We start from the raw sequence: 27,156 nt of genomic DNA, 5'->3' as shown, positions 1-27,156 counted from the left end.
ACACACTTATTTACACGCACGAGGGAAGGCAGATAAATAACTAAAATTTCAAAGCTGTAACTGTTTCATGAATAAACGAATTCTTTAGGTTTTGTCCTCCAGCAGTTTAGTGTAATTCTGCGAATCCTAAAAACCGCTATTATGTGGTGCTTGAGCTAATAATTGTGGGATAATAGATCTCCAAAGGTGCATTTGCTAAGCCTGACCTACTGTACACACTGTTTTAATCCTTAGAAATAGCTTCACTGAGAAATGCTTTCATTTCCTTCCAGGAGTTTCAGCCTTCCTTTATGCACAAACAGGGAGTAGGAAGTACTATACCAGGTTATTTGTTCTATTTGTGGCCTTTTTTTTTCTTTTCTTTTCTTTTCTAAAGAGTGTATAAGTGTGCTAAAGCACTCATATCAGTTACTAGAAAATCATAATCTCAGGGTCAAATAATCACTGTCTTGTATTTTTATTAGCAAAATAAAAACAAAAAACAATAATTGGTCGGTTAAACATTTCTAGACTCAAGGGTTAAAGGTTGAGAATGTGCCTTGATATAAGAACTATTTGCTTCACAGCGATCCGAAAATGAATTCACATGTGAGTGGGGTGAAACCGTTATAATATTGGCTCGAACGTAGTGGATCGAATGTTGTTAAAAGTGTATGGGCCCAAAACACCTTCCATATGGAAACTTGTTGGTAACTCTAATGAAGTTCAGGCAAAGTAGATGTAAAAATGTTTTATTTTTCTCCCCTTTTTTTATTTGCTCGCCCTGCCTGCCTGCCTGTGCGGTTATTTATCCCTGAAGAGAAAGAGAGAGGCACCAGTTTTTCTAAATAACCATGGTGAGATTGAAAACTCCACCACCAGGGGGTCCTGTAAGTATAACTGGGAGGGAGTGAAAAAAAAAAAAAGGGTGACACGCAGTGCAGAGTGCTGCAGTGTTTTGTAGCCCAAGCCGACCCCTGTACCTTGTACCTTGGGCTGCGATGAAATTTTTCTGCATTACAGATAGAACAGAGAGGAACAGATTCAGGGAAGGATGCTCTCCGACGTGCAGCTGACCCACTTACAGAGACGGAAAGCATGAAACCAGGAAAATCTAAATGCGACTTTTGCGTTCTGCAATGTATCCATACTGCCACCCAGTGGCTCCTTTTAATCTCTGCTAGTGCTCTTCCGGGATGAGATTGTCACAGGTTTGCCTTAGTCTACTATCTCTCCTGAAACTGCTATCACAATTAATCTCCTTTTTTTAATGTCTCTGCACCGTTCTGGGCGCTTGTCTGGGTTGAACGAAAGGTCAACCGAGTTTGTCAACAATACTATATATTGCGTGAAAGCCCCCGACATCCATCTTTGACTGAGTACTGTTTTATTCCTTAAGCCTCCTATCTCAAATTACAATTTTAAGCAACTTGATAATTTAACGGTTTGTTGTTTTTAGTGTTGCAATCCAGACCAGAAATCTTATCAATAAAAGTGTCCAAGAAATGCCAGTCAAAACATTCAAAATGCCAATCACAGACTTTTTCCCCCCTCAGTTTGTCTTCTTTAAACAAGATTATAATTCGGTGACTGTATCTCATTGTGACAAATATTGTTTGCTCAGGAACACTTTGAGATTCTAAAGACAGTGGCCAGAAAAAAGTCCACAACAAATATTAGACATGAGACAACCATTTGAGACTGTCAGTTTTCAGTTTATTCTAAGACTCTTGATGTCGCCTTTCCATCTGTTGTGGAAATGCTAGCGTTTGGACATAAAAAGTCTGATCCAATGCTGCTCCGTTCATGAAGAAGAGTCCTCCTGACCACTCCAATCATGTGAGCATTTCAGAGAGAGAAAAAGATAAAGAGGCGCGTGGGGGCAACACCGTTTCCCAGCGTTCGTCCGTGCACATAAAAGCTCTGTCACCACAGCAACTACGCGAGTACTTCTATCTTGATGGCACCGGCGGCTCTCCCACGGCCGAGAGAATGAACCCGAGGCCAAGCGACACCGAGGGGCCGAGACGAGCTCAGCATGACCACAGAGCACCATTTACTGCAGACCTTTTCCCCGCTCTGTCCGCATGTCCACGGAATCTCAATTTTAACTCAAACGCTCTCCTAAAAACCACATCCAGTCGCCTAGAAACACTCCAGAGAAGCTGGCACTCTGAACTTTGATGAAGAAAATGAGTTCTTCGGAGTCGAAGTCATACATTTCACGCTGGCGAAGGTAATGCGAGGACGAGCCTAATGGAACGTGTCCTTGCAAATTTTCTCCGGATTCGGTTCCCGGCGCTGGGAGCGTAATCAAAGCCAGGGTATTTCACATCAAACGTATAAAAATAAACCAAGGTTTGGTTTACATATACAGTATAGGAATGTGTGGTTATTTATTATTTGTAATAATACAGAATGTATAAGCAGTGAAGTTTTTGCCTGAGTGGCTAAACGCAGATGGTTTTTGCCAACAAACTTACTCAGATTTCAACATGATAAGGTCTCTAGGAACGTCTAGATTGCAAGGAGTTTCATCATGGAGGATGTGTAGTATGATGGACTGTAGATTAAGATCAGTCTTTATATTCCACTGTTTTAATTAGTCCTAAACTGAAGGGAATTTTTTTTTTTGTCTGCTGTAGCTTATCACGTCCAATCAGAGGTGGACAAAGTATACAAATCCTAAAAAAGTAGAGAGAACCTAGATAAAATATTACTTAAGTAAAAGTAAAATTAACAGTTCTACTTGAGCAAAAGTACTCGCCTTCAAATTTACAAAAGTATCAGTGAGCTTGTATTAGCTTACATTAGCTTTTTTTATATTAAGAGTGTGTGTGTGTGTGTGTGTGTGTGTGTGTGTGTGTGCCCTCTGAGTGTGAACATGCTATTTCATCAATGCCTGCAACACTGTCTCTATTTCTGATTTTAAACACTTGCCACATGATTAGCAAAGGCAAATCATGCAATTATACAGTACATAACAGCCAGCAGGTTCCGACCTAGCCAATGACGGAAACTTCATCTTACCATATTTTAGTCCAATTCCCCTTGCGATAGAACCTTATTTTTTGCATGCAAACACTTTGCAGTTTGTTTATTTGTATAGCGCTTTTAACAATGGTCAGTGTCGTGAAGCAGCTTTACAGAATCAACAAAATATATATAATGAAATGTGAAAAATGATCAGATTGTCCGCGATAAGCAAGCCAAGTGCGACGGTCGGAGGAAAAACACTCCCTGAGATGGCAATAAGAAGAAACCTTGAGAGGAACCAGACTCAACACGGAACTCATCCTTATTTGGGTGAAACGGATAGCAGGGATTGAACTGCAGTCATACTGTGTGTAAGGAGGCTGGATGTTCAGTGTAGCAATTGATGTCTTGAAGTTAATATGGAGTCCAGTTGGTTATCGGAGGCTCAGGTGGACTGTAGGACATTTCAGTCCTAAACAATTGAGCAACTGCATTTACTGTACAAGTCCTTAGAGAACAGCTGTCTACCATGAAGACGGTCCTGGCCTCGGCCGATTCAAAGTGGATTTGTCTCGAGTCACCACACACATCCCAAGTAGACCACACAGGCTTCAATGAGACGAGATCTCCAACCAGAAGTGGGACATCAGGATGAGTCAGACAGGTCCAGAGGGCAATGGTGGTCTGGATCACTGGCAGCTCAGGAGCAACATGTGTAGCTCAACAGACAGGGAGAGAAGAAGGTAGAGAGTGTGTGAGAGAGATAACAGTTAGGTATGGTCACCGTCACATAATGTATAAGGTGAAAGTATATTTAGAGCAGAGTGCCAGCAGGGACTCGCATGATTTATTTTTTCTTTCTTCAAGCTACCAAAACACACCAATCAAGCCAAGCTGCTAGTTCACAGGGTGAACAGGTTGTTTTTGCAGAATTACCATCTCGTCTCGCGCCAATCAAACTGCCAGGATGTTGAAAAGTGAGAGCACTCTCATGGGTGTAAATAGTAATCAAACCGCTTTTGCGATGAATGATCAGCATCTGAATTACATGTAGGATTGAGTTGAAGGGTGTATTTGTGTTTTTTATTTATTTTTTTCTTTCCCTTGATAACGGTTTGTTGGTGCAATTGAGGTGCAGCTGCTTCAGCATTTAAAACCTGGATGCGTACATGTGTACTGATTTTTTTTATTTTTATTTTTTTATTTAACAGCCAAATTGTAGCTTATGGAAAATAAAATGCACTCTGCAAATGATTTGCTGCTTTATTAGGCAATAGACCCTAAAGTGAACCGTATAAACTGAAAATGGGTGTTTTTTTTCCCCTATTAGAAATAAATGTCTTATTCATAAACTTAAGATAACATTAAAGAAATGCAGACATGAAATATAGTGTATTTGACAATTCCAGTAAAAGTGTGTATTTGCCAGGGTGAGTCAAAAATTATCCGCACTCCAGTTATATTAAAACTTCTGTTGGTCTTATCAGCGTTTTCTGTTCAAGGCTACTGTCTCCCCTGTTACATCAGTTTAGTTCATAAAACAGTTCAAATACGAAAGTGACAACATAAACAAAAGTGTTTGGATATCTGCAAACTAAATTTGGGCCGATGGTAAAAGTTTTTATAGAGAATAATTACGGAAACATCATCAATCGCCTACCGAGAAGTTCAAAGGTCAACCTTCAGCTGAAAAATGTACGAGTTGTTGCACCATTATCAGAGAAAAATGTTCAACAATCACCAGTGCTCATTACAGTCAGATGTTTCTTGAAGAGCTGAAGGTTTAAACTTCAGATCAAACACAAAGCACTCCTATATAAGGGCGTTGTGATCTCAGGCGTTGTGATCAGTCGACACTCTGTATTAAAACACTGAGTGTTAAAGTTTCCTCCGTTATAGTCCTGATCTCACTCCATCACACTTTCACCTGTTTGGTCCTTTGAAAGCAGCCCTACGAGGACGAAGATTCACTTCTGATGAAGAAGTGTAGACAGCGGTGCATTTGTGGCTCGTTAAACATTTTTAATGAGGGAACACGAAAGCTTGTTCATAGATGAACAATGTGTATTGAAAAGGAAAGTATTTGTCAAAATTCAAATAAATGTGACAGCCAGGGTGCAGGTAATTTTTTGACTCACTCTGATATTTTTGTCACATGATATAAACATTTATTCATGTGAATAGACACACAGTCCATTAATAAAATAGTGTGTTTTTGTGTGCAAGTCATGGATGATTTTTAACCCAGTTCTTTTGGAGAATTGTGTCCTGCTGATACGTTTGCATCAAAATATGTTTACTTTGCAAGACTTTGCGAGGATTTACTGTAAATGTGTATAATGTTTAAATATTCTTTTCCTCCCCTGCAGAACGTGGACACTGTGCGGGACGCCCGAGTATTTAGCTCCAGAGGTGATTCAGAGTAAGGGTCATGGCCGGGCCGTGGACTGGTGGGCTCTGGGGGTTCTCATTTTCGAAATGCTTTCTGGGTAAGTGGACAAAGGTGTGAACACACACACACACACACACACACACACATTTAGACAGAGTTACCTACATGGGTTCTTGGTTGACACCCATAATCTTCCTCAGTAATTCTTTATCACAGTGGGTCTGTAGAACCACCTGCTCTTGCACATTTTAATGTTTCCTCAGCCGCCAGCTCATCTGATTAATAGCTTTAATCAGCTATTTAACATTTATTTGAAGTGGGTGTGATAGAGGAGGAGAGGGCAGGTGGTCCTCCACAAACACTTTTTTGTATTCATTTATTATTATTATTATTTTATCAGAACAGAAAATGCAGAAACAATACAGACATGGCAAATGTTTACCACTAGATGGCAGCACTCATCTGCAATTGCTCAGAAACTGAGAACAAATATATACCACTGGACATACTGGAAGCTCTGAAATGAGAAATACCTTAGCCAGAAACACTGAGTGAAGTAAACACATCTGGCTTTGTTCATTTCTTTTTCCAAAACAGACCGAAACAATTTAGAAATTTTATAATGAAATCATGATTCAAAAATCCCAATGTACAAGAATCAGCCTGATTGTAATCTACCAGTCTTTTGCTTTCTCTATTCTTCCTTCTCATCCTTTCTATTAGTTAAACTCCAATATAGTTAATGCAAGCACTATCCTGGTTGTCAAAGGACATGGGGAATGATTGCAGATGTTTGCAAAAAATGACTGAATTGTGTAAATTGAAGAGTGTAAATTCAACAGCTGGAACTAAACGAACAAAGCTGCTTAGTGTTCTAGAGTTCCGTCCTCAAAAAACAGTGGCACTGTGTGATAAACTCTTAGCAGAAAATGTCAAATCTAGAACCAGGAATCGCCTATTGCTGGAACCTTAAACAGACTGGAGAAGTTTACAAACTACAACTTTTAATGAAGCTAGAAACCTGTGAAAGATAATTCAAAAGTATGTATGTTATATAACAGGCCCGACTACCGATATTTATGTCACCTCCGCATGTTTTCATACCCTAAACTCCCAAACTGTCCAGTACAAAAATTGGGGGAAAAGTAAAAAGCAGAGAACGTTTATAAATAGACAAAGGAATAATACAAGTCAATTTGGTGTTTTGGTTTAGTGATTGATTTTTTTTTTTTTATATATTCTAGAACAATACTAGAGATTTCAAAACTCTGAAATAACACACATGACATTAGGAAATTAGGTAACAAAAACAGTAGTCAGTTGTTAATCAGTATTGTCAAGTGCATTTGTAAAACCCATCAAGCACCATGATGAAACCATCTCTCATGAAGACCTTCCCAGAAAAGTAAGACCAAAACTTACCTCTGCTGCAGAGGAGCCTCGGAAATCACCAATTAACAAACAGAACCTCAGATTAGAGCCGTTATAAAGGATTTACAGAGCATCAGTAGCAGATACATCTCAATATCAACCGTTCAAAGGAAATTATTGTATATTTTGGATAAACACCTTCAGTATTGTTTTACAGTGTAGAAAGAAATAAAAATCTGGAACGACTATGGAGTTAGAAGGTCCAAACTCTTGCGCCCAAATTATATGCTCTAAAAACATATGCATGTAGATGATGTATGTAGGCCCCATAAATGTCAAAATATGTTAGCCATACATGTAACAACAAGGAAATAATATATATTGCTTACATATGGGCAAATTTTAACCAGGTGGTTTTAATGTAATTAATGTATTTACCACATGACACACACACACACACACACACATTAGTATATACTGTATACATGTATAACAACTTTAACCTTTCAGGTTTTAATGTTATGGCTGATCAGTGGATGTGGCACATATTTCAAATTCATACATACATGTTGATCTATTACATACATTAGAAATTCATATACATCTGTATATTACATTACAGTAAGGGGAGAACTTTTCCTGTTAGTTACACCCATATGAAGACGAATTACCTGGCCTCCATACGGTAACTCAAAAGCACGGCATTTACCTTGGCATGGAAGGAGTTTGTTCAGAAAATATAATACATCCAGCATCCAAATATAAATGGTTCTGTCTGATGTTCCCCCTGTTTCATAACGAGCTTCAAAATGATATGACTTTCTGTACACAGCTTGTTTAAATCAAAGACAGCAGGGTGCATTTAGGTTTTGGATGATTTTATCGTACATATATGTCTGTACAGATGTTTATGGGTCAGTATTTTTATTGAACAAATGGTTTAAACAGTTTAGTGAATTAATGGAAAAAACATTTGATCCATCAGCATAATGACCTCCTAAAAACTGGGTAGCTGGAGTCAGGTTTTTCAATCAGTTTATGTGTGGGTTTGTCCTGTTCCAATCTAAAGCCAGCACACATTTCTATGGATGTTGTATGCCTTGGTTCTTTCTTTCTAGACCTGTCAGTTTAACCAGAAATTCTTTGACATTCTGGAGATTAAACATTGTGTTCCTCTCTTGAGATTTCACTGGCATTCTGTTCTCTGTGTTTGTTTTTTCTCACTTGACCCCAAACTTGAAAGCTGATTGTTCGGAAAGCAAAAAGGGAGGTTTTTTTTTTTTTTTGGCTAAATTTTTTTGGGACTTTCTGCAAAGCTTACTCTGCTCCCAAAAACCCATCTTCACACTGGCTAACTGGTCCCTTATCCACATTAATAAATCTGAAGCTAAAACTACCTTTTTAGAAACTTAGCCTAAGAACCAGGTAAAGTTTATATTGTTGTTGAATTTCTGCAAAAATTGCTAAGAACCCGAACAAACCATGGATCTTGGAAATGCCTTTGTGCTGAAAACATTCCTATGCCCACCTAAGGTTTCTGACATCCTTAAAGGGTTCCTAAGATGGAAACACTTACATTTATTAACTTAAAAAGTCTTAAAAAGTCCTAGATTGTAAAAAGGGTATCTTGTGGAAACCCAACTAAAGTTTGTTAGATCCCCAAAAAGTTTCTGTAGGGGAAATCCAAATAAATGTTGCAGACTTCCTGAAATGGCTCCTGCAAGGGAAACCCATCTAATGTTCTTGTGAACCTGATAAAGTTCATGTCACATTTCCCACCTAGTTCCTGAGATCCTGGGAACCTTTTTTTTTTTTTTTAACCTACTTAAGAGTTCTAAAATGGTGAAAAGAATTATTCAAGCAAAATCCCACCTAAAGATCTTCGCCTAAAAATTCCTGTGGTGGAACCTAAAATACCTGTGATCTTTAAAAGATTTCTGTTGTATGCATGATCTTAAGTTCCTGCAAATGTTCCTGGGATCCTGAACAGGGTTGCCATGGTGAAAAATACCTGATTATACAGGATACTGTAGTCTTGGGTTTGCTATTTGTCCTAGACTAACCTACATGCATCAAAACATCCTTGCCAGATTTGTCCTTCGTGTTGATCCAATAATTTATATCCTAAAACCTACTTAGTCCATTAATTACTCACAGCTGGTGAAAACCAATGGTGAGATCATTCAGAATTCTTTTATGTGTATAATAAGTCACAAAAATTGCTTGGTTTCTTTGTTTTAAAGCAAAGATTTAAAAAAATATTTTAACAAGAGTTAAAAGAAAATTCTTTAGTCGTCACTGTCACTATGCCCTAAAAGTACAGGCTGTACATGATCCATTATGCCTCATCACTGCTCATCCACTGTACTGTATGTGTAGAAGTTGGATGCTGTAAATGTTGCAAGAAAGCAATCAACTTTACACTGAAGAAATCAAGAAGATTAGAAGATGGTTGATCATTTTTCAAAGATTCAGTGCAGTTTTTTAAAACTGGAAATGGACTGGCAGCTGGTCCTATGGTGGAAATACATTTGAAAAACTTTATTATCTAATTATATTATCTGATGAACATGAATTTGACATTTTTTATGTGTGTTTTTGCAGCAGTAACTTCAGCTCCTCCATCTGACCTTTCTCTGTTCTAAATGCGCTATACAGCTTCTCCCAGACTACTGCGTAGTGGAAAAAGTGAGACCCGCCCGTCTTACTTCTCTGCCTCTTTAGAAGTGTTCAGTCCTGTGAGACAGAGACCCGCTTTTGGCCCTTGGCCTTTTTTCCAGTTCTTTAGCACACGCATGCACACACACACACACACACACACACACGCACGCACATATTCCCCTTTTCCTCCTCGTCTTGCATACACTTATAGACTCATTCAGACCTAAGTGGCTCATAGAGCTCCTCTGTCTCATGTGTGCTTTGTCCAAAGGCTTACACCAGCTCTTAAAAAATGTAACGAGTGCTTCACAAAAGAGCAGTCTCCTGCCTGGGGCATTTAGCACTGTGTGAATGCAGACGTTTTTCTGGTAGTCAGGGTGGTCTTGGAAAAGTGCACAGTTAAACAAGAGTATAAATATTCAACCAGTTGCAGTGGTGCTGATCAGCCTGTGCTGATGCACAACATTAGTTTATCAGGTAAAAACTGGGAACAGATTTGCAAATCGCTGTTTACTTTCAGTGAAGGAAGTGTGACTATGTCGAGTCACGAAGGCAGGGACTTGGTACCTAACAGTTACTGTTTGAGAAAAGGTGTGGCTTTGGGTTTCAGAGAAAGAAGTGTTGCCTCTCTGTCAGCCAGGGTCTTGGGAAAAGTATGGCCTCTTTTCTGCCATTACCTTACAGGAGGTGTGGTCTCTGTGCCTCAGTTCCACTTAAGGAGATATGGCTTTGGTGCCTCAGTTCCACTCAAGGAGGTTTGGCCTCGGTGCCTCAGTTCACTCAAGGAGGTTTGGCCTCGGTGCCTCAGTTCAACTCAAGGAGGTATGACTTCTGAGCCTCACTTCCAATGACGAATGCATGGTATTTCAGGGCTTTAATTCCAATTATTCCAATAATGAATGTTTGGGGAGGCCTCAGTGCCTTAATTTCAATAATTCCAATAATAAATGTGTGGTGTGGCCTAAGTGCCTCAGTTCCAGTTAAGGAGGTGTTAACTCAGTTTCAATAATAAACACATGGTGTGGCTTCTGTGACTCAGTTCCATTAAAGAATGTTTAGCCCCTGTGTCAGTCCCAGTACAGAAGGCATGGTCTGTATCTGTAAAAGCTGAGAAGGCATGTCCTCTATGGCTTTTAGTCTTTAAAGGCCTGTCCTTTTTGTGCCTTACAGTTCCAGTAAAGGGGTCCTGGCCTTTGTCTAGCACTCACTTAATTTTTCTAATCTTCCTTAAATTGAATAATTGCTTACACATTAACATTTACATCATATTATCCCAGAAGAAGAAATAAATACCAAGAGTTTGAACATATCCTGCGGCATTTTTGCATCAAGCTAGGGTTTCTAGAAAGACCTGAGTTAAGGTAGTTTCCATTTCGTACGAGTACTTTTTTATCACGGAGGAAAGTGATATGTCCAGCTTATGGACTTATGGAAACCGTTACCAGTTGGCTTCAGGGACCAAATCCCTGAAGCCTACCTCCCAAAAGTTGGATCTCTAAAACATCAACTGGTGTTCATTTCAGGCTGGTCAAGCTTTCAACAGTGGCGTCATAATAATAATAATAATAATGAGTAGTTTTACACTGGCTCTGGTGTGAAAAGTTTGCTTTGATGCTGTACTACAGTCGAATGCACTCACGTTAAGTGCTTCCACCTGCTGCTCTTTCTTCAGCCAACTGTCAACATGCATTAAGTCTGTGCGTCTTCAGGCTTATTATATCCTCGTGCAGGTGTAATAGTACAGCATGTCACTGATTTTTGCTTTCCAAGCCTGGAGGAGGACAGTAAGATGGAGGTTTTTGTCCACACTCACTCTGTTTATTTGTCTTTATCGTGCTTTTTTTGGGAATTCCCAAATACCTGTGGTGTTAGAGTGGAAAATTATTTTAATCACTTGGTTATACATCTTGAATATTCATATTCTTTGTCACTAACTCCTACTTGAAAAGTCTCATTTTGCTTGTAATTTTTCATCTTTTGGCTTCCATATTTGGTTAGTGTCATCAGACTGCTGCTGCTGCTAAATCAGTTATTGTAATCAAGCTGTATGATCTCATACAAAGGCCTCACGATGGAAACCCAAAAACTTCTGATTTGCTACTAGTTTGCCTTTACCTTGGTGCTGATAAACATTTTGCTATTGAAGGGCACTATTCAGTCCAAGCTGTTGGTGTAGCTAACATTGATGTCCTGTCAATTAAGAGCAGGTGACTGAGGCTACAGTCTACATGAGCTCACCAAAATTGGACAATAGAACACATTGCTTGGTCTGATTTCTGCAGTGACACTTGGAAGGTAGGGTCAGAATTTAGTGAAAACAACATGCAAGTGTAGATTTATACTGCCTTGTGGCGGTGGTGTTGTAATGATGTGTGCGAATATAAGTCTTGGCACACTTTGGGGCCCCTAGTACCTTCATATTGTTGCCGTGTTTCATGTCCATCATGTCCATTCCTTTATAACCACCCATGTTCTGTGGCTACTCCAGCAAGACAAAGTGTCGCCGTAATTAAATGGCCTCCACAGTCACCAGACATAAATAAAATAAAGCACCTCTGGGAAGCAGGGAAATGGGAGGGTCTTGTATCATTGACATGCAGCCGACAAATCCGCAGCAACTGCATGATACTGCCATGTTAGTACGGACCAAAATCTGTAAGGAACTTCCCAGCACCTTGTTGACTCTATGCCACAAGCAATTAAGGCAGTTCTAAAGGGGAAAAAATGCGGTTAAAACCAGCATAATCAAGATGTACAGTATCTAATACCTTATATCAACATGTGGCAGGAAAAAAGTACCGGCTCATTAGACTCTAAATGGCTTTGAATAGAAGAATTTAGAAGTAAATCAAATTTGACAGGCCTAATAAATTGTAATGCGGTCTAGTTGATGTGTATGTAGTGAAGGAATGGGTGTAAATGTAAATGCTGGCACAGTAATGACTCACAGTCGGTCTTCTATATATGAAACACAAATACGCATTTTTTTAGCAAAAATTGTAAATTAACTTTCAATATGTGCAGACGGCCATAAATACAACAACTGCTGCTTTGGAAATACAGAACGTACATTCTTCATTTTGTAAATAAGGAATTGACAGACATGATGGTTTTCAATGTCAGTTGAATTGAGGTACCAATATATATATTTTTTTTAGAGATGAAAGGGGGATTAACGTAACCAAGCAACCAGAGACAAGATTTGTTACTTTTCATCACTTTGCATGGATTTACTAAATTCTCTGCCAACAAGAGAGTTCTCCCTTTAACATTTGGGGTGTTCTCTTTGTCAAATGTGCTGGAATCTTCTTATCTACACTGATGGCTTTCTGCTGTGCTTTTAATTTTGTGTTGATATTTTTTCGCAGGTACCCACCGTTTTTTGACGACAATCCCTTTGGCATCTATCAGAAGATCCTGGCAGGAAAGCTGGAGTTTCCTCGGCATCTGGATTTCTATGTAAAGTAAGCTCAAGCTAACCAATAGCAAGACAAATGAATGAGGCTTAATTACACGTTCTCTGCTAACAAGGTGACTAAAAAGGACAGAGTTGGCTTATTCATCAAGTTGATTTATTTTGTTAATGCGCTGTCTTGTAGACGGGCTCGACTCTACAACCTAACACAGGGCTAACTAAAATGTAGTCTTGAAAAAAATGCACCCAAACAACCGTGTGCTGCAATTTAATCTACCTAGTGCTGATGTGAACCCATTAGCTCAGGCCTGAGACAGCTGCCACAGAGGAATGCACACTTGTTACATTCTCTCTCTCTCTCTCTCTCTCTCTCTCTGTCCTTCTTTATCTCTGTCGCTTGTCACCAGGCTCACTTGCACGGCACTTCTGTTCACACACTATACTCGCACAGGCTTAGGCGGTATGGAGAGGTGACTGGAGATGTGTGCTATCAGTCATCCTAATACACCTTCATAAAGTGAAAGGAAGATTGATCAGACCAGCAGGCATTCTGTTTTGTTTTACAGCCTTACATATGGTATTCCTCATAATCCTTAAGCAAGAATGGTCGCATTTACAATACAAAAAAGAACGAAACAAATTACAGTTATAAATATATTGTTTGTCTGAACAGGTACAGATATGAATAGATGATGCTCAATGAACCTAAAACCTACAGTAGGTTGTGGTGGATGTTAATGATTCGTAGGGTTGCAGGGGGGGCATGGAGCTTATCCCTAGACCTGAGACAAGATTAAAACCTTTAGCCCTAGAGTATATTTACGTATTTTATACAACTAAGCAGTTGAGGTTAACAGACTTGCTCAACAACCCAGCAGTAGCAGATGGGCGGAGTTAGGATTTGAACTCATGACCTGCTGAACTACATTTGCTCTGTGGTACAATTTACAATTTACAATTTTATTTATATAGCGCTTTTAACAATGGTCATTGTCTCAAAGCAGCTTCACAAAAAAAAAAAAAAAATGAAAGAATTTTTTTTCTAGAAAAGAAAAGAAAAGAAAATATTTGGAAGTGTGTATGTGTGAGAAAAATGTGTCTAGATAATAATGAAATGAATGATGAATGAAAATGAATGAAATGTCTCTGATGAGCAAGCCAAGGGTGACGGCGACAGTGGCAAGGAAAAACTCCCTGAGATGGCAATAGGAAGAAACCTTGAGAGGAACCAGACTCAACAGGGAACCCATCCTCATTTGGGTGATAACAGATAGAAATAACATCATGTGTGTTGTGCAGGTGAAAGTTCAATATAACAGAAGTTGTGTAGATTCAGTTCAGCAGTAGGTGCAGAGGGCAGATGGGGTCTGGATCACTGGAAGCACAGAAGCAGGATGTGTAGCTCCAGCCATCATAAAGCAGAATCTAGCTGAAGCAGGTCCTTCTCAAGATGCCTTAGAAACCTCGCAGGGTTGGCCTTTGTCTACTAAAGCTGGCACAATCTCCAGATGCCTCGGGATGGGTAGAAAAATACAGAAAAGATGGAGAGAATTAGCGTAGTTGCCATTCAGGATAGGTGTACTGGAGTATGAGGTTATGGGATGAGTTACGCGTATGCCAGATTAAAGAGATGCGTCTTGAGTCTACTTTTGAATTGGGAAACCGTGTCTGCTCCCCGAACAGTGTCTGGAAGGCTATTCCAAAGCTTTGGAGCCAAATATGAAAATGCCCTGCCCCCTTTTGTAGATTTTAAAATTCTGGGAATTACCAGAAGTCCGGAGTTTTGTGATCTTAAGGAGCGTGGCGGATTATAGCGTTTTAGAAGACTGGTTAGGTATGTGGGAGCTAAACCATTTAAAGCCTTGTATGTAAGTAGTACTATTTTGTAATTAATTCTAAATTGAACAGGTAGCCAGTGCAGGGATGATAATATAGGTGTTATATGATCATATTTTCTGGATCTAGTGAGAACCCTGGCGGCTGCATTTTGGACTAACTGTAGCTTGTTTATTGAGGATGCAGGACAACCACCTAGTAATGCATTACAATAGTCCAGTCTGGAGGTCATGAATGCATAAACTAGCTTTTCTGCATCAGATACGGATAGGATACTCCTAAGTTTGGCAATATTTCTAACATGGAAAAAGGCTGTTTTTGTGATATTGGAAATATGATTTTCAAAAGACAAGTTACTGTCTAATATCACGCCCAGGTCTTTTACTGTTGAGCTGGTAGTAACAGTACATCCTTCTAAACGCAGGCTGAATTGTGGTAATACTCTTAACATTGGCCAATAGTGAAGAAAGTATTTGCTCCTGTTCTTTGCATTTTTGTTGTCACACGTAAATGAATCAGGCCCTATGTGAGAAAGTAATCACCCCTAAACCCCGCCTTTTTGCCACCTCCAGGCCTGATTACTGCAAGACTTATTGAATCAAGAAATCACTTAAGTAGAACCTGTCTGACAAACTGAAGCCACCTAAAGATCTCAAAAATAAGTCTAGGAGGGGGTCACATACTTTTTCACAGAACTGTGTTTAACATTGTGGTGGTAGCAGCAACCCTGCATTATTCATATTTCATGCATTATATATTGTGCTGAATGTTTATGAAAACTATGTTCATGTGTGTTCAGGTCAAATGTAGATTGAATGACCCAAACTCAAGATATGGAATTTATACATTTGGTAGTTTAAAAGCTTAGCACATCCCTGGACAAACTGTACAAGCCATATTTAATCAGCCAAACAAAAAGCTTTCTCAAGCCTAACGTGACCATCCAGGACAGTACATCAACTCATTAATATGATAACACACTTTCCTATACTATATCACTGGACTTCAAGGGCTTCGGCACACAACAAAGACATTTTGAAGGCACCATTTGATGGACACAGATACAGACCTTTAAGTCAGGGGCATTCGTTCGAATGGCATTTTGACAGCACCAAGTAGGCCTCAGATAAAAGCTGCATATCAGAAGAGGCTTGAAGAGACAGACAGAACATTATTCATTAGAACACCTTCTCTTGGTGCAAGAGAAGTCTCATGCACCAAGCCAAGTTAGGCTATCCAAAGCGTCACTCACATGAACATGATAAAGCAATAAGCTAAAGAAAAATGAGGCCCTTGTCGAGGGTTTCACCAACCCAATGTTAACTATTGTTTTATAACACTGTTTTATCCTGCTCATATTTTTGCATTTGCCAGTGTTTTATTATAATTAAATTATCACAGAAAGACATCTTACATGTACACATTTATATTTTATGTCTGTGAAAAGGTGTCATTTCCAGTTATCACATATTGTGCTCATATAGCAGCTGCAAACAGTGGCCTTCATCTTGCTTTATTTTTTCATTTCCTTCTGCAGTTAATACGACACGAAAATACTAAGCAACTATAACTATAACATATGAAGGGTTGATCCACAAAAACAGATATCATCCTTTTTGTCAGTCGTCCCAAATCATACTTTTTATTATCTATTCACTAGGATAATAAAAGGAAAGGAAACAGGAAATATCAGTCTAACTGGTGTGGGTTTGCTATAAATAAGTAAAAGAACCTCATCCGATTTAAGATTCAGAATGTAGGCACGGATAAAGAATTATACACGGTAGTCAGTTCACTTTATTTCAAGAATGGCATTTTCTGTTTCTTATTTTCCGCCAGAAAACTCGCAGCTAACGTTTGAGACTTCTTCCATAAATGCTCAACACAAGCTTGTAAAATAATAATGTTATTTAGGAAGTTTATTATTAGCCTTAGATTATGTGGAGTGTAGAGAATGTCCATTCTACTAGAATTTGAATGAGCTGTTACTATAGAAATTATGATGTATAAGAGTATCAATAGACTCAAAGCTGCTGTTGTAGTTGATGAGTCAGCATTTTTGACCAATCAGATTTGAGAATTGAACATTGTCCGGTAAAAAGTAAATATTAAAAAAAACAAATATTACACAACGCCTACTGCAATATGTCAGCAATATTTGTTGTATAAAATTAATTTATGAGATTTCTGTGTACCAGTGGGAAGAGCTGAATGTCTAGAGTAGGAGTGAGATTTATAGCCGTGACCGAAAGCTTTCCTGTGCTGTCCTCATGTAGCTTCTCTCTCTCTTTCTCTCGGTTTGTTTCTATTCAGAGACCTCATCAAGAAGTTTCTGGTGATTGACCGAGCAAGAAGACTTGGGAACATGAAGGTGAGAGGTTTGTTATAGTTAAATAAATGGTGCACTTTTTTGGTGTTATTATTTTTTGTATTTATTTTTTTTAAGTCTTGGCATCAAAAAATGCTACAATATTTTTAGATTTTTTTTTCAGAAGTCTTTGAAAAAGCACCACTAGTAGTGTATGGTAATATGTCTAAGCAGCAACAAATGTGCTTACCTTCATGCATCAGCTGCCCAAAGAACAATTTTTTTTAGGAAATTTGGTACAGTGGTTAAATCACTTTCAACTACCTTCACATCAGTTTTGCTATGTTGCTCAAGAACTACCAGTAGAGCAAATCAAGACAGACATTTACAATAATAACTTACAGCATAACAGTGCAAAAAAAGGAACCACATTGTTGTCAAGAGCACCTTCTTTTATTATATAATCTTAATCTTATAGTGTTGTAGATTTTTTTAATTTCTTCTACAGAAGTACAATAGGACAGAGTGAGCACGGAAAGAGCGACTCAAGACCCTGTCTCCCCGCTGGGCTTGAATCCCTCATCAGGGTCAATTAGGGTTGTTTTAACCAGGTGGAGATTTCCATTTAAATGGCAGTCATGTTTCTTATTGTCCTGTGCTAAAGCAGATTTGACAAATTAGCATTTGGAGTGGTACCCGAATCGTGCTTGGACTTGGCACTGATATCATCAGCGCTGGAAAGTGGTTGAATGCATATGCATCCGTTTCCATCTTCCCGTCAACTGTAGTTACAGTAATAAACCTACAGATGATTATTGATAGCAAATGTGGATTATCGTCCCACTTGTAAGACTCGTATATGCTGAATAGCCACGGCATATGTCAAAATATCATAATATGGTGTCCATGCAGAAAGCATGCTTGGATTAACTTCTCACAAAGGTCTTTGATGTTATTTTATTGCTGTCATGGTCGTTTCTTTCTCATCTGTCTCATTTTTCCGTTGTCTCAGCATGAATTACTAACTTTATGGTTACAAGACAACGAGACTAAAAAAAGAGCATGACGAATATAGAGCATTCACTCATTCACAGAGGGAATATGGACACGGCTTTACACTTCTGTAATACATCAGCTCGAAGGTCGATTCAAGATATTTTATAGTGCTGAAGTCATTTTAAAAAAACATACCACATGTGTGAACCTTCGTGTTTCCTTTTTCCTGAGTCCTTGACTTCTATTGGCTATGAATTACCATATTGACGATAAAAGGACTTTCAATTTTACAATCCCTTACTTTATCAGTGAATCTTACTCAAACAAGGCCATGTGAATGAGAATTCTAGTTTGGCTGTGCTCCCATGTAGAGAGAAATGCTTTATGTTAGCATGCATGTGTGTTCTTTTATTGATTTCTTATTTTAGAAATCTTTAAAATCTGAAGTTTGGTCCCTTTGCTTATTTTTCTGAAGCCAGGGGTAGCTCAGTGGTAAACGCATTGGACTACGGTTCGGAAGATCCCAGGTTCTAACCCTACAACCACCAAGTTGTTGGGCCCTTGAGCAAGGCTCAACTGCTCAGATGTATAACGAGATAAAAAATATAAGTCGCTCTGGATAAGAGCGTCTGCCAAATGCCTAAATGTAAATGTAAAGTTAGTTACAGAGGTCTGTGTGTTTCTTGTTTGGCAGAATGGAGCAGACGACGTGAAAAAGCACAGGTGGTTCAAGACTATAGATTGGGATGCAGTGCCTAATAGAAAACTAAAGGTAATTTTTTCTCATTTAAATTTAGTGTTTGTATAATTTCCATTGTCCAATGTTATAGCCAGACCTTTTTCAATAAGGTGGAATAATGTTATAGTACACTTTGGATACATTATTAGAATATTAATATTAGTATATAATGATAGCTAATGCTATATACACTGAACGTAACTTAACTTAGCACACACACAGTTTCAGCTCAAAAAATGTATACACACTTCAGGAAAAAAAAAACTTGTATAAGTTTATTTAATATTTGAGTACTAAATGTGTGCTATATAATATTAAGATAATAATATGATTTGAATATTATTAATATTATATTAATATAATATACATCATACATTTTCTTTTCCTGAAATGTGTATAAATTTAGCTTTATCTATAGAATAATTTACACACATGCACACTTTAAAACCAGAACTTCACTTAATACCACTGACCTTAATTTGTGAAAAATTTAAAACACATTTTGAAGTTTTTTAATAAGTGCCCTATAAAGGAAGAGCCCCTTTACTTAAAACAAATAAATAAAAAACTTACATTCTAATGAAATGCTTGGTGCATGTAAACTCACATTTTATCAGATCAGCTTCCATGTCACCAGTTAAGTTGGAATCTCTAATCAAAATGGTTTCAGTTGGACTGAAGAAGTGTTGTCCGTGTAAACATTTTATTCGTTTCTCAATTCACGGCACTGGGCAGTGATGAGAGATACTTTTCCAGAGATTATTTACAGATTTTTCTAGGTAGGCCCACAAGTGCAAAGTTACTTACTGTACTGTAGCAAACCAAAAACGCACACCACATAATTGGCACTATATATTTAGAAATGCTTTTTTAGATCAAATGGAGTTTGCTTACGACACTTGCATATGTATATTGCATGAAAAAGATTTTTTTTTTTCATTAGTAGTCTATCAAAAAAAAAAAGAATCCATGCAAAGTCATATTAGTCCCAGTGCGTTCATCATGGTTAGCTGTGGGAAGATTTTGTACTCTCTTTTCAACACTTCCTCATTGTTTTCTACAGCCCCCCATAATCCCCAAGGTCTCTCACGAAGGCGACACGTCTAACTTTGAAGCCTACCCTGAGGACGAGTGGAAAAAAGAGACTCCAGTGTCACCAAAAGATCTAGAGATTTTCAAGAACTTTTGAGAATGGGAGAAAAAAAGGGTGAAAATCTTCCCACCATTGGTGCAATGTGTCTGTTTTTGCTGCCGGTGGCCAGCCTTAGGCCGCTCCTTTGTCAAATCTTGATTGACAACGTAGAGAGCAAATAGCCATCATGTTTACCATCGTCATTGACCTCAAGATCAAGTGTGGAGAGAAGGAAGTGCTATTTATTTCTGTTTCTCTGAGCCTACTTTTCTTATGCAAAAAAACTAAACAAAAAAACAAACAAACAAAAAAAAAAACACCAAAACTGAGGTCTCTAAGCCAAGGACACAGTCGAAGCCAGTAGTCTGATACAGTTTACGTCAACATGAGCCATTGGAAACAATGACTTGCAGACATTCGGTTTGTGGCTATAAAATTGTGTGAAATGGAAAGCAAGAAAACCCAAAGTGTTACTCTTTAAAATGTGTTTTCAATCTATATGTCAGTCAGTTTATTGTACATCCAACATTTGCTTTTGACTACAAGTAATAAGACAAATATGATGTCATAAAAAAGGGATGCATCAACAATAATTTTTTGTTAAGCAGGCCAAGTACAACTTTTATCCTTAGTGCTTGTTTATCACGATCCTGATACTGAAACGAGTAACCTACAAGTATTAATCAATCAGGGACATTTCATTTAGCTTGGTTTTATTTCCTTCAGATGAAACAGTGTGGAAAAAACAACTCGTATTTGTGATTTGTCTTTTAGCTAGAGGCAACTATTAGCTAGATTCAGTAATTTTAGGTTAGCGATTCATGTATCAGCACACAGTTTCCAAAATAGTTTTTTTTTTTTTTAACATGTATATGTTTGCATTTTAAATAGTAAATTGTTCCCGTTCTAAACTATTCACACATTAGCACTAACAACAGCATTTACTGTTGTAAAAGCAAGTGATATAAAGAATTCTGTTGAATCAGGACATTTACAAAATCATGATACTTACAGAATCGCAGTTTAAATCGGATCAGCACCTAGGTGTCGTGATATAAGCTGTGTCGCTGGTAATTCCTTTCCCTATGAAAAACCTTGGATTGTTTGGAGTTTTGTTTCAGCCCTGAAATACACGTCTCTAAAGTTGTACGCAAGTTTTCTTTAATGTCAAAATCCGTTGATTGCCAAGTACCAATACTGGCTGGTTTTCAAGAAGAGTAAACTTTAATAAGAGGTGAGATTTTTAAACCTCTAGTGTGAGTTTTATATATGTACTGTATATGTGTGTATGTGTGTTTGTTAGTTTTTTTCTTAGGAGGATGTTTTAGTTTTCTGCTTCAGTTATTTTTACAGTCTGTGTTGCTTGGATTACTATAGTTGTTTGTGAAACGCATAGAGTGGGGTCTGTTCAGTAATTTAGCAACTAGGTTTATGTCACTTAGCCTTTTTTTTTTTTTTATGAGTGGAATTAAATAAGCAGAGTATCTGACTAAGATCAGAATCTGGATCGATGCGTTCCTATCATAAACTTTACCAAACTTTTGTCAAAGATTTGACGATTTTAACTTGACATGGTGCTTTCTGACTTTTAACTGGTAGCCTTTGTTTTTATTGAGGTTTGAAACCCTTATGTAATGTCCTTATTTTCCTCTTATGAAGCTTTGTCCTCATGATCTCTTGTTAATAAGTGCATGTATTTAAGTCAACATTTAGCACATGCCTAAGGTGGCCTTATATTAGGATGAGGAAATTGAAATCAATTTTTTTCCCTTTTTTTTGACCAAAACTAAACAACTGTTACTAAAACGTTGAGTTTGAAGCTACTGGTGCAGTCAAATCTTTTTTTTACTCTGAAATCTAAAAACTGTGTAGAGACATGAGACTTCAGGTTACTGTAAAGTTATGAGTTAATGTGTGAGTGTATGCGTGTGTGTGTGTGTGTGTGTGTGTCCAGATCAAGTTCTTCCTCTCCTTCATTTTTCTTCATCATCTTAGGACTTTCACACTATTCGTATTAGGACTTCACTATTTATATACTGTTTGATTTGGGGCATAAAAAACACATCAACCCACCCCAATTAGAAAATACATTACAGGTTTAATGCTGTCTTTTGCGATGTGGTAAATGGTGAAACTAAATAAGTAAGTGCAATAAATGTGCAGAAGTGTGAGTCTGTATAATATTAGTGTTTTATTTTTAAGACATACCAATCCATAAAATGTATGAGATGGCTTTGGTTCTGAAACCGAGCGCGCACAGCATGGTACGGAAACTCGTTACAGATTAACAGTTGCCGGAGGATGTGATGACTACTGCAGCGTCAGTAGCATCCAGAAATAAATCTCAAGTTGGCATTCATGACCGATCTGGCTCAAAAAGCCTAACAGGATTGGATACTGATGTACAGCCTATGGCTCAGAAAGAAAATTAGGACAGTGAGGTTTAAAAAAAAAAAATTACTTCATGCAAAATGATCTTAACAGTCCCTTACACACAAAAAAAAAATTATATATATATATATCAGTCTTAAGCATTTGTACATTTATCTGGCATCTTTTTTTACCACTGGCATAACTAGTTAACATTGAAGCAACTAGTATTATACTACGACGGGCATTCTAGTCAAACTGGAACTTTAAATTACAGGTAGTCCCCGACTTATGAACAATCAAGTTCCATTCCAGGAGCACGTTCATAAGTCTGATTTGTTCTTGAGTCCGACAAAGTGAGTCTTAAACACCTTAGACAGAAGACTCACTCGAATATACCATGTACATGGTATATTCTTGACCACTTGACTAAATCTCTGTCCCCATTCCCCACACTGCTATCGTGTTGCCAAAAACCATGATCGCGCCTAAGGAAATTAGTCTCACACAAATGTAACAGTGTTGTCTCTGCGCCTTTAAATCTGGAGGGGATTTTGTCTCAGAGCTGTTTTGTTAAAGTTTTTTTTTTTTCTCGGATTATTCACCATAAGGACAGCTTTACAGGACAGGCATTTTGTATCATCGTGCTCCCGGACGCACATACAATATACCAGACTTTTGAACGTTTAATACATTCATATATACCCTGAAAATATTGTATACAATTGTAAAAATTGGTATCTGGTTCACTGCAGTGTCTATTTCTTGCACAATAAAGGTGAGCTACTTCTGTGATTGAACCAGAAGTAGAACCATAGTTTGTATCTGGGAAATTCGTAACTCAGATGTTCATAAGTCGGGGACTACCCGTATACAAAAATAATAGAACACAGTTATAAAAGTAAATCCTCCCTTTATTTATCCCTTTTACTCTAATGCACTTATCCCTTCGTCCTAGTCTCCCAGGAACTCCTTTAACAGCCCAAACGTGGAAATGGCTTGGAGCGAGGTCAGGACTGTATGGAGGATGTGGCAAAACCTCCCAGTCGAGTTCCTGTAATGTGTAAGTGGTGCTGGTGAATGACTGTGTGTACAGTTCCCACAGACAGATGCGTCTCTTCCGCAAGTTTGTGGCTTATTATCCGTCGTAAGGCATACCACTCACTGATTGTTCACGGGAATGACTGCAATGGGCAGCAGGATGGTCACATGACAAATACAGCTTTCTTTAAAATGTTGGCACCGTTCAAATATTTCACTGCGGCTAAGATTCTCATCACCGTACTGTGCTTAAAGTCGGCAAACTTTTTTTTTTTTTCGCCTTCATTGACAAGGCCTAGTTTGACTTGAACTCCCCTTGTGGTTAACTAGTCGAAGCTGCCTATACTACAAAACCAGTCAAAAGCTTGAACAAAACTGCTTAATATTTGAATTTTTCAAAGAAATCTTCCTAATGAAGCTTTACACAGTCTTGGCATTCTTCTCAATCAGCTTCATGAGGAATTTCCCTTCACACGGGAAATATTTAATTTAAAAACAACTTTAAGTCAAAGCTCCTTATTAAACTTATATTTAATTCTAACAAACGTATACACGTGCTAACTAATTAGAAATGCTTTGAAATGCTTTGAGGACTGATGTGAACAATATTTATCCCATGGCACGCGTCCTGACGTTTGAATGGCGGTGTGTGTACAGGGTACATTCATCATGAAACTTGACTACAGTGATGAGGAAAAATATACACACAGGACACATCAGAGAACATGACAGCTGGATCTTCCACTACATATCAAGCTAATCCACTGCAGGAAGATTTGACACTCATAACTATGGCAACTCATAAATATTATGTCCAATCCCTGGAAAGAAAATAAATCCTTAATTGTTGCATAAAGTCGCCAAGCATGGAGCTCTGAGCTCTCTGAGAGTCACCTTGTGTTGTTTATTTATATGACCTCTGGATTTTAATATTCAACTTTTTTTTATGTTTTATGAGTAAAAAAGGAGGGAAATAAATGTACATATTTGGTTGCTGCACATCAGTAAATTTGTATTTCTACTGCACTGTCTGTTGCATGTCTTAGACAATGTTACTGATTTTTATATATATAAATATATAAAACATCTACAGTTCTAAGCGTTTTACCTCTTGATGTTTTTTGCTACAGTAAAAACCAGAATGATGTTTAAGCTCTATGAACTTAAATATTGCTTCGAATAAAACATAGGAAAACTTTTATACAGATTTTTGATTTGATTTATACTGATTTTTGATAATAATCTGTACTTAAGTCGGTCTGTATTTGATTACCTTTTTTTTTTTAAACAATGTATTTAAAGTGGTGCAAGTGCAGTGTTACCTCCTGTTGTAAAAAAGCTAAAAATCCATCCAGAAAAGAATAAAACGTTGATGTGCACAAAATGATTATATTTTCCTTCTTGCTAAATTTTTGCATGGATTTTCTGGTGTGTCTCATTTAACACTAAGAAAGTTTTTTTTTTTTTTAAGTTCTTTTAACATAACATTTTGTGTGCGAGTTACTTATGATCAAACACAACTGACAGGAAGGGTTAAGAATTTGAATCTTAGTTTTGGAATCCGTAGGCTTTGAGCAAGACCCTCTTACACTGATCTACGTTCCCAATACGTCTTCAACAAATTAAGGGGAACACTAAGAACTTGAAGACTTTGCAGGAAGGGAGTGGAAACTGGTACTGCGTAGTATTGTCTCTTTACTTTTTTGAAACAGTGAGGACATGGTCGAAGCAAGATGCAGTAAATAAAATTTAATTAGGATGTATTAACGATGATATTCACCAATTAACTGCGTAACTGACACCGCTTATGGACTTCACTGATATACCACAAGCATGGCACAGAGATTGGATGGCATTTTGAGTGAGATGTCACTGTGTATGTTCTCACAACGACTTCTTCAGGCTTGTGCTATGACCCATGGAAGGTCCATGCAATGTTATACAAGATTACATTAAGTTCAATGGATGTGTTTCCGGTGCTTACCATGTTAATGGCACACATGCAGCAGGTAATCAGTGTGTCACATTCAAAGAATTTAATAAACACTACTGCTCAAAGGTTTGGAATTACATTTAAGAACTTTGTTTTTCTTTAGTGATTTATTTTTTACATTCTACAACAATACTGGAGATATCAAAACTATGAAATAACACATATGGAATTAGGTAATTATGTAACAACTAAAACAGTTAGTTGTTATTTTAAGAGATGGAGGTCAGCCATTCTGGAACAGTTGTTGCAAGAACAGTATTGTCCAGGGCATTTGTAAAACCTATCAAGCACCATGATGAAACTGGGTCCCATGTAGACCATCCCAGAAAAGCAAGACCAAAATGTAGGCTTAGGGTTAGGTTAGGGGAAATATTTGAATACTTGAATTAATACTTAAATTAAGCCTATGATCTAATTTCTATTTTGAAATAAGGAAAGAAAAATAACTTTTCTAATATATATAGTATGTCAAAAAAAATACTTAAAAAATGATAAAATACAGGAATAATTATAAAAGAGAATTATACAAGAGAAAGACAAATAATTTTTTAGTTAAAGGAAATAAAAGATCTATACAGTAAATAAAAGCAAAATCAAGAGAAGGAAAAGAAACTTTATAATAAAAGCAGCAATCCAACAATACTGAAGTGTAAGAATGGGCATCAGAGTAACATAACTCAAAATCAAGACAACAATTATATACGGAACAGTTTTATACCTATGTTGATTTTGGAAAATAAAATGATGTAAAGGATCTACAACCCAAAAAATAATAGTTTAAAATTAAGATTTAAAATATTGGGAGGAATTTCAGTGATTTGGGGATTGGAGTCGCGTCTTATCGAAGATTATTACCCCTGTTCAAGTGTTTCTAGTCTTTAAGGGCCTCAAAGAGAAAAGAATATCTCTGTTTTAGTCTCTGTGAAGTCAAGAATGGAAGGAAACAAATGGTGGAAAAGAACTTATGATGTAAACAATGGGCAGGGTTAAAGTTGAAAAGAAATTAGGGATGGGGTAAATAAAATTCGGAATATAGGTATTGTAAGAATTAGGAGACTGGGATAAAGGAAAGAATGGGTCCAACATAAAAGAGTAAAAGTTAGAGTAAATATTTATTTTAAAAGCAAAGAAGGGGGGGAAGGGGGGGGGTACAAGTTAAGATTATAGTAGGGATAGGGGTGAAGGGTTAGTAGGGGTCCGATTTTAAAATCAATAGGTTTTTTGTTTAAACTTGAAATTTGGAGACAGGGATGAAGATTGGGGTTAGGTTAGGGAAAATATTAACTTAAATTGAGCCTATGCTCCTTTGAGAACTGGCACAATTTTTCTATTTTGAAATAAAGAAAGAATCAGAAAGAAAAACTTTCTTAAAAAATTGTATCCATAGTATATGTTCAAAATAATTAAGGTACTTTAAATTGATAAAAAAAAAAATTATATCTAAATTATTATAAAAGAAAAAAAATTAAGAGAAGGATATAAATAAAAAGATAATTCAAAGACCTATGAATAAAAGAAAAATCAAGATGAAGAAGAAAAAGCAACTTCATAATAGAAGCAGCCATCCATTTATTCTAAAGTGTACGAATTACAGGACAATTAAATGTTTTATACATCTGTTTATTTAAAAACGTGTAGATCTTTCATGAAATGAAAGATCTACACGCCGTTAAATTAAATTTTAAAATAAGGATAGCAATCTCAGAGATCTGGGGAGTGGAGTTCTAAGGTTAGGATTAGGGATGAGGGTTTGGGATTAGAACAAGAGGGTAAGATTTAAGGTTGAAGATTGGGATAAGGGTTGGGTTTTAGGGTCAGAAAAGTATTGAGGTGAGGGGTAAACGTGTTAGGATAAGGGTTTGGGGTTGGGAAAAGAGATTGAGGTTCAAGGTAAAAGGTTAATGGTTGGGTTTAAGATTAGAAAAGGATTAAGGTTAGGAGCAAGGT

The 27,156-nt window shown here is 37.4% G+C and overlaps 1 protein-coding gene across 1 annotated transcript in view; it reads left to right on the top strand.

Moving 5' to 3' along the window:
* prkx (protein kinase X-linked) overlaps nt 1-24,589 on the top strand; it is a 40,206-nt gene extending 15,617 nt beyond the window's left edge. The window contains exons 4-8 of the mRNA XM_053477111.1: nt 5,325-5,444; nt 12,748-12,843; nt 16,944-17,001; nt 18,629-18,706; nt 19,737-24,589. Coding sequence (XP_053333086.1) covers nt 5,325-5,444; nt 12,748-12,843; nt 16,944-17,001; nt 18,629-18,706; nt 19,737-19,862 — 478 coding nt within the window. The 3' untranslated portion in view covers nt 19,863-24,589. The remainder of the gene's footprint in view (nt 1-5,324; nt 5,445-12,747; nt 12,844-16,943; nt 17,002-18,628; nt 18,707-19,736) is intronic.
* Nucleotides 24,590-27,156: the final 2,567 nt, after the last annotated feature.

This window comes from Clarias gariepinus, chromosome 18 (assembly GCF_024256425.1).
Source record: "Clarias gariepinus isolate MV-2021 ecotype Netherlands chromosome 18, CGAR_prim_01v2, whole genome shotgun sequence".
NCBI lineage: Eukaryota > Metazoa > Chordata > Actinopteri > Siluriformes > Clariidae > Clarias > Clarias gariepinus.
This window is presented reverse-complemented; position numbering and strand designations above follow the sequence as displayed.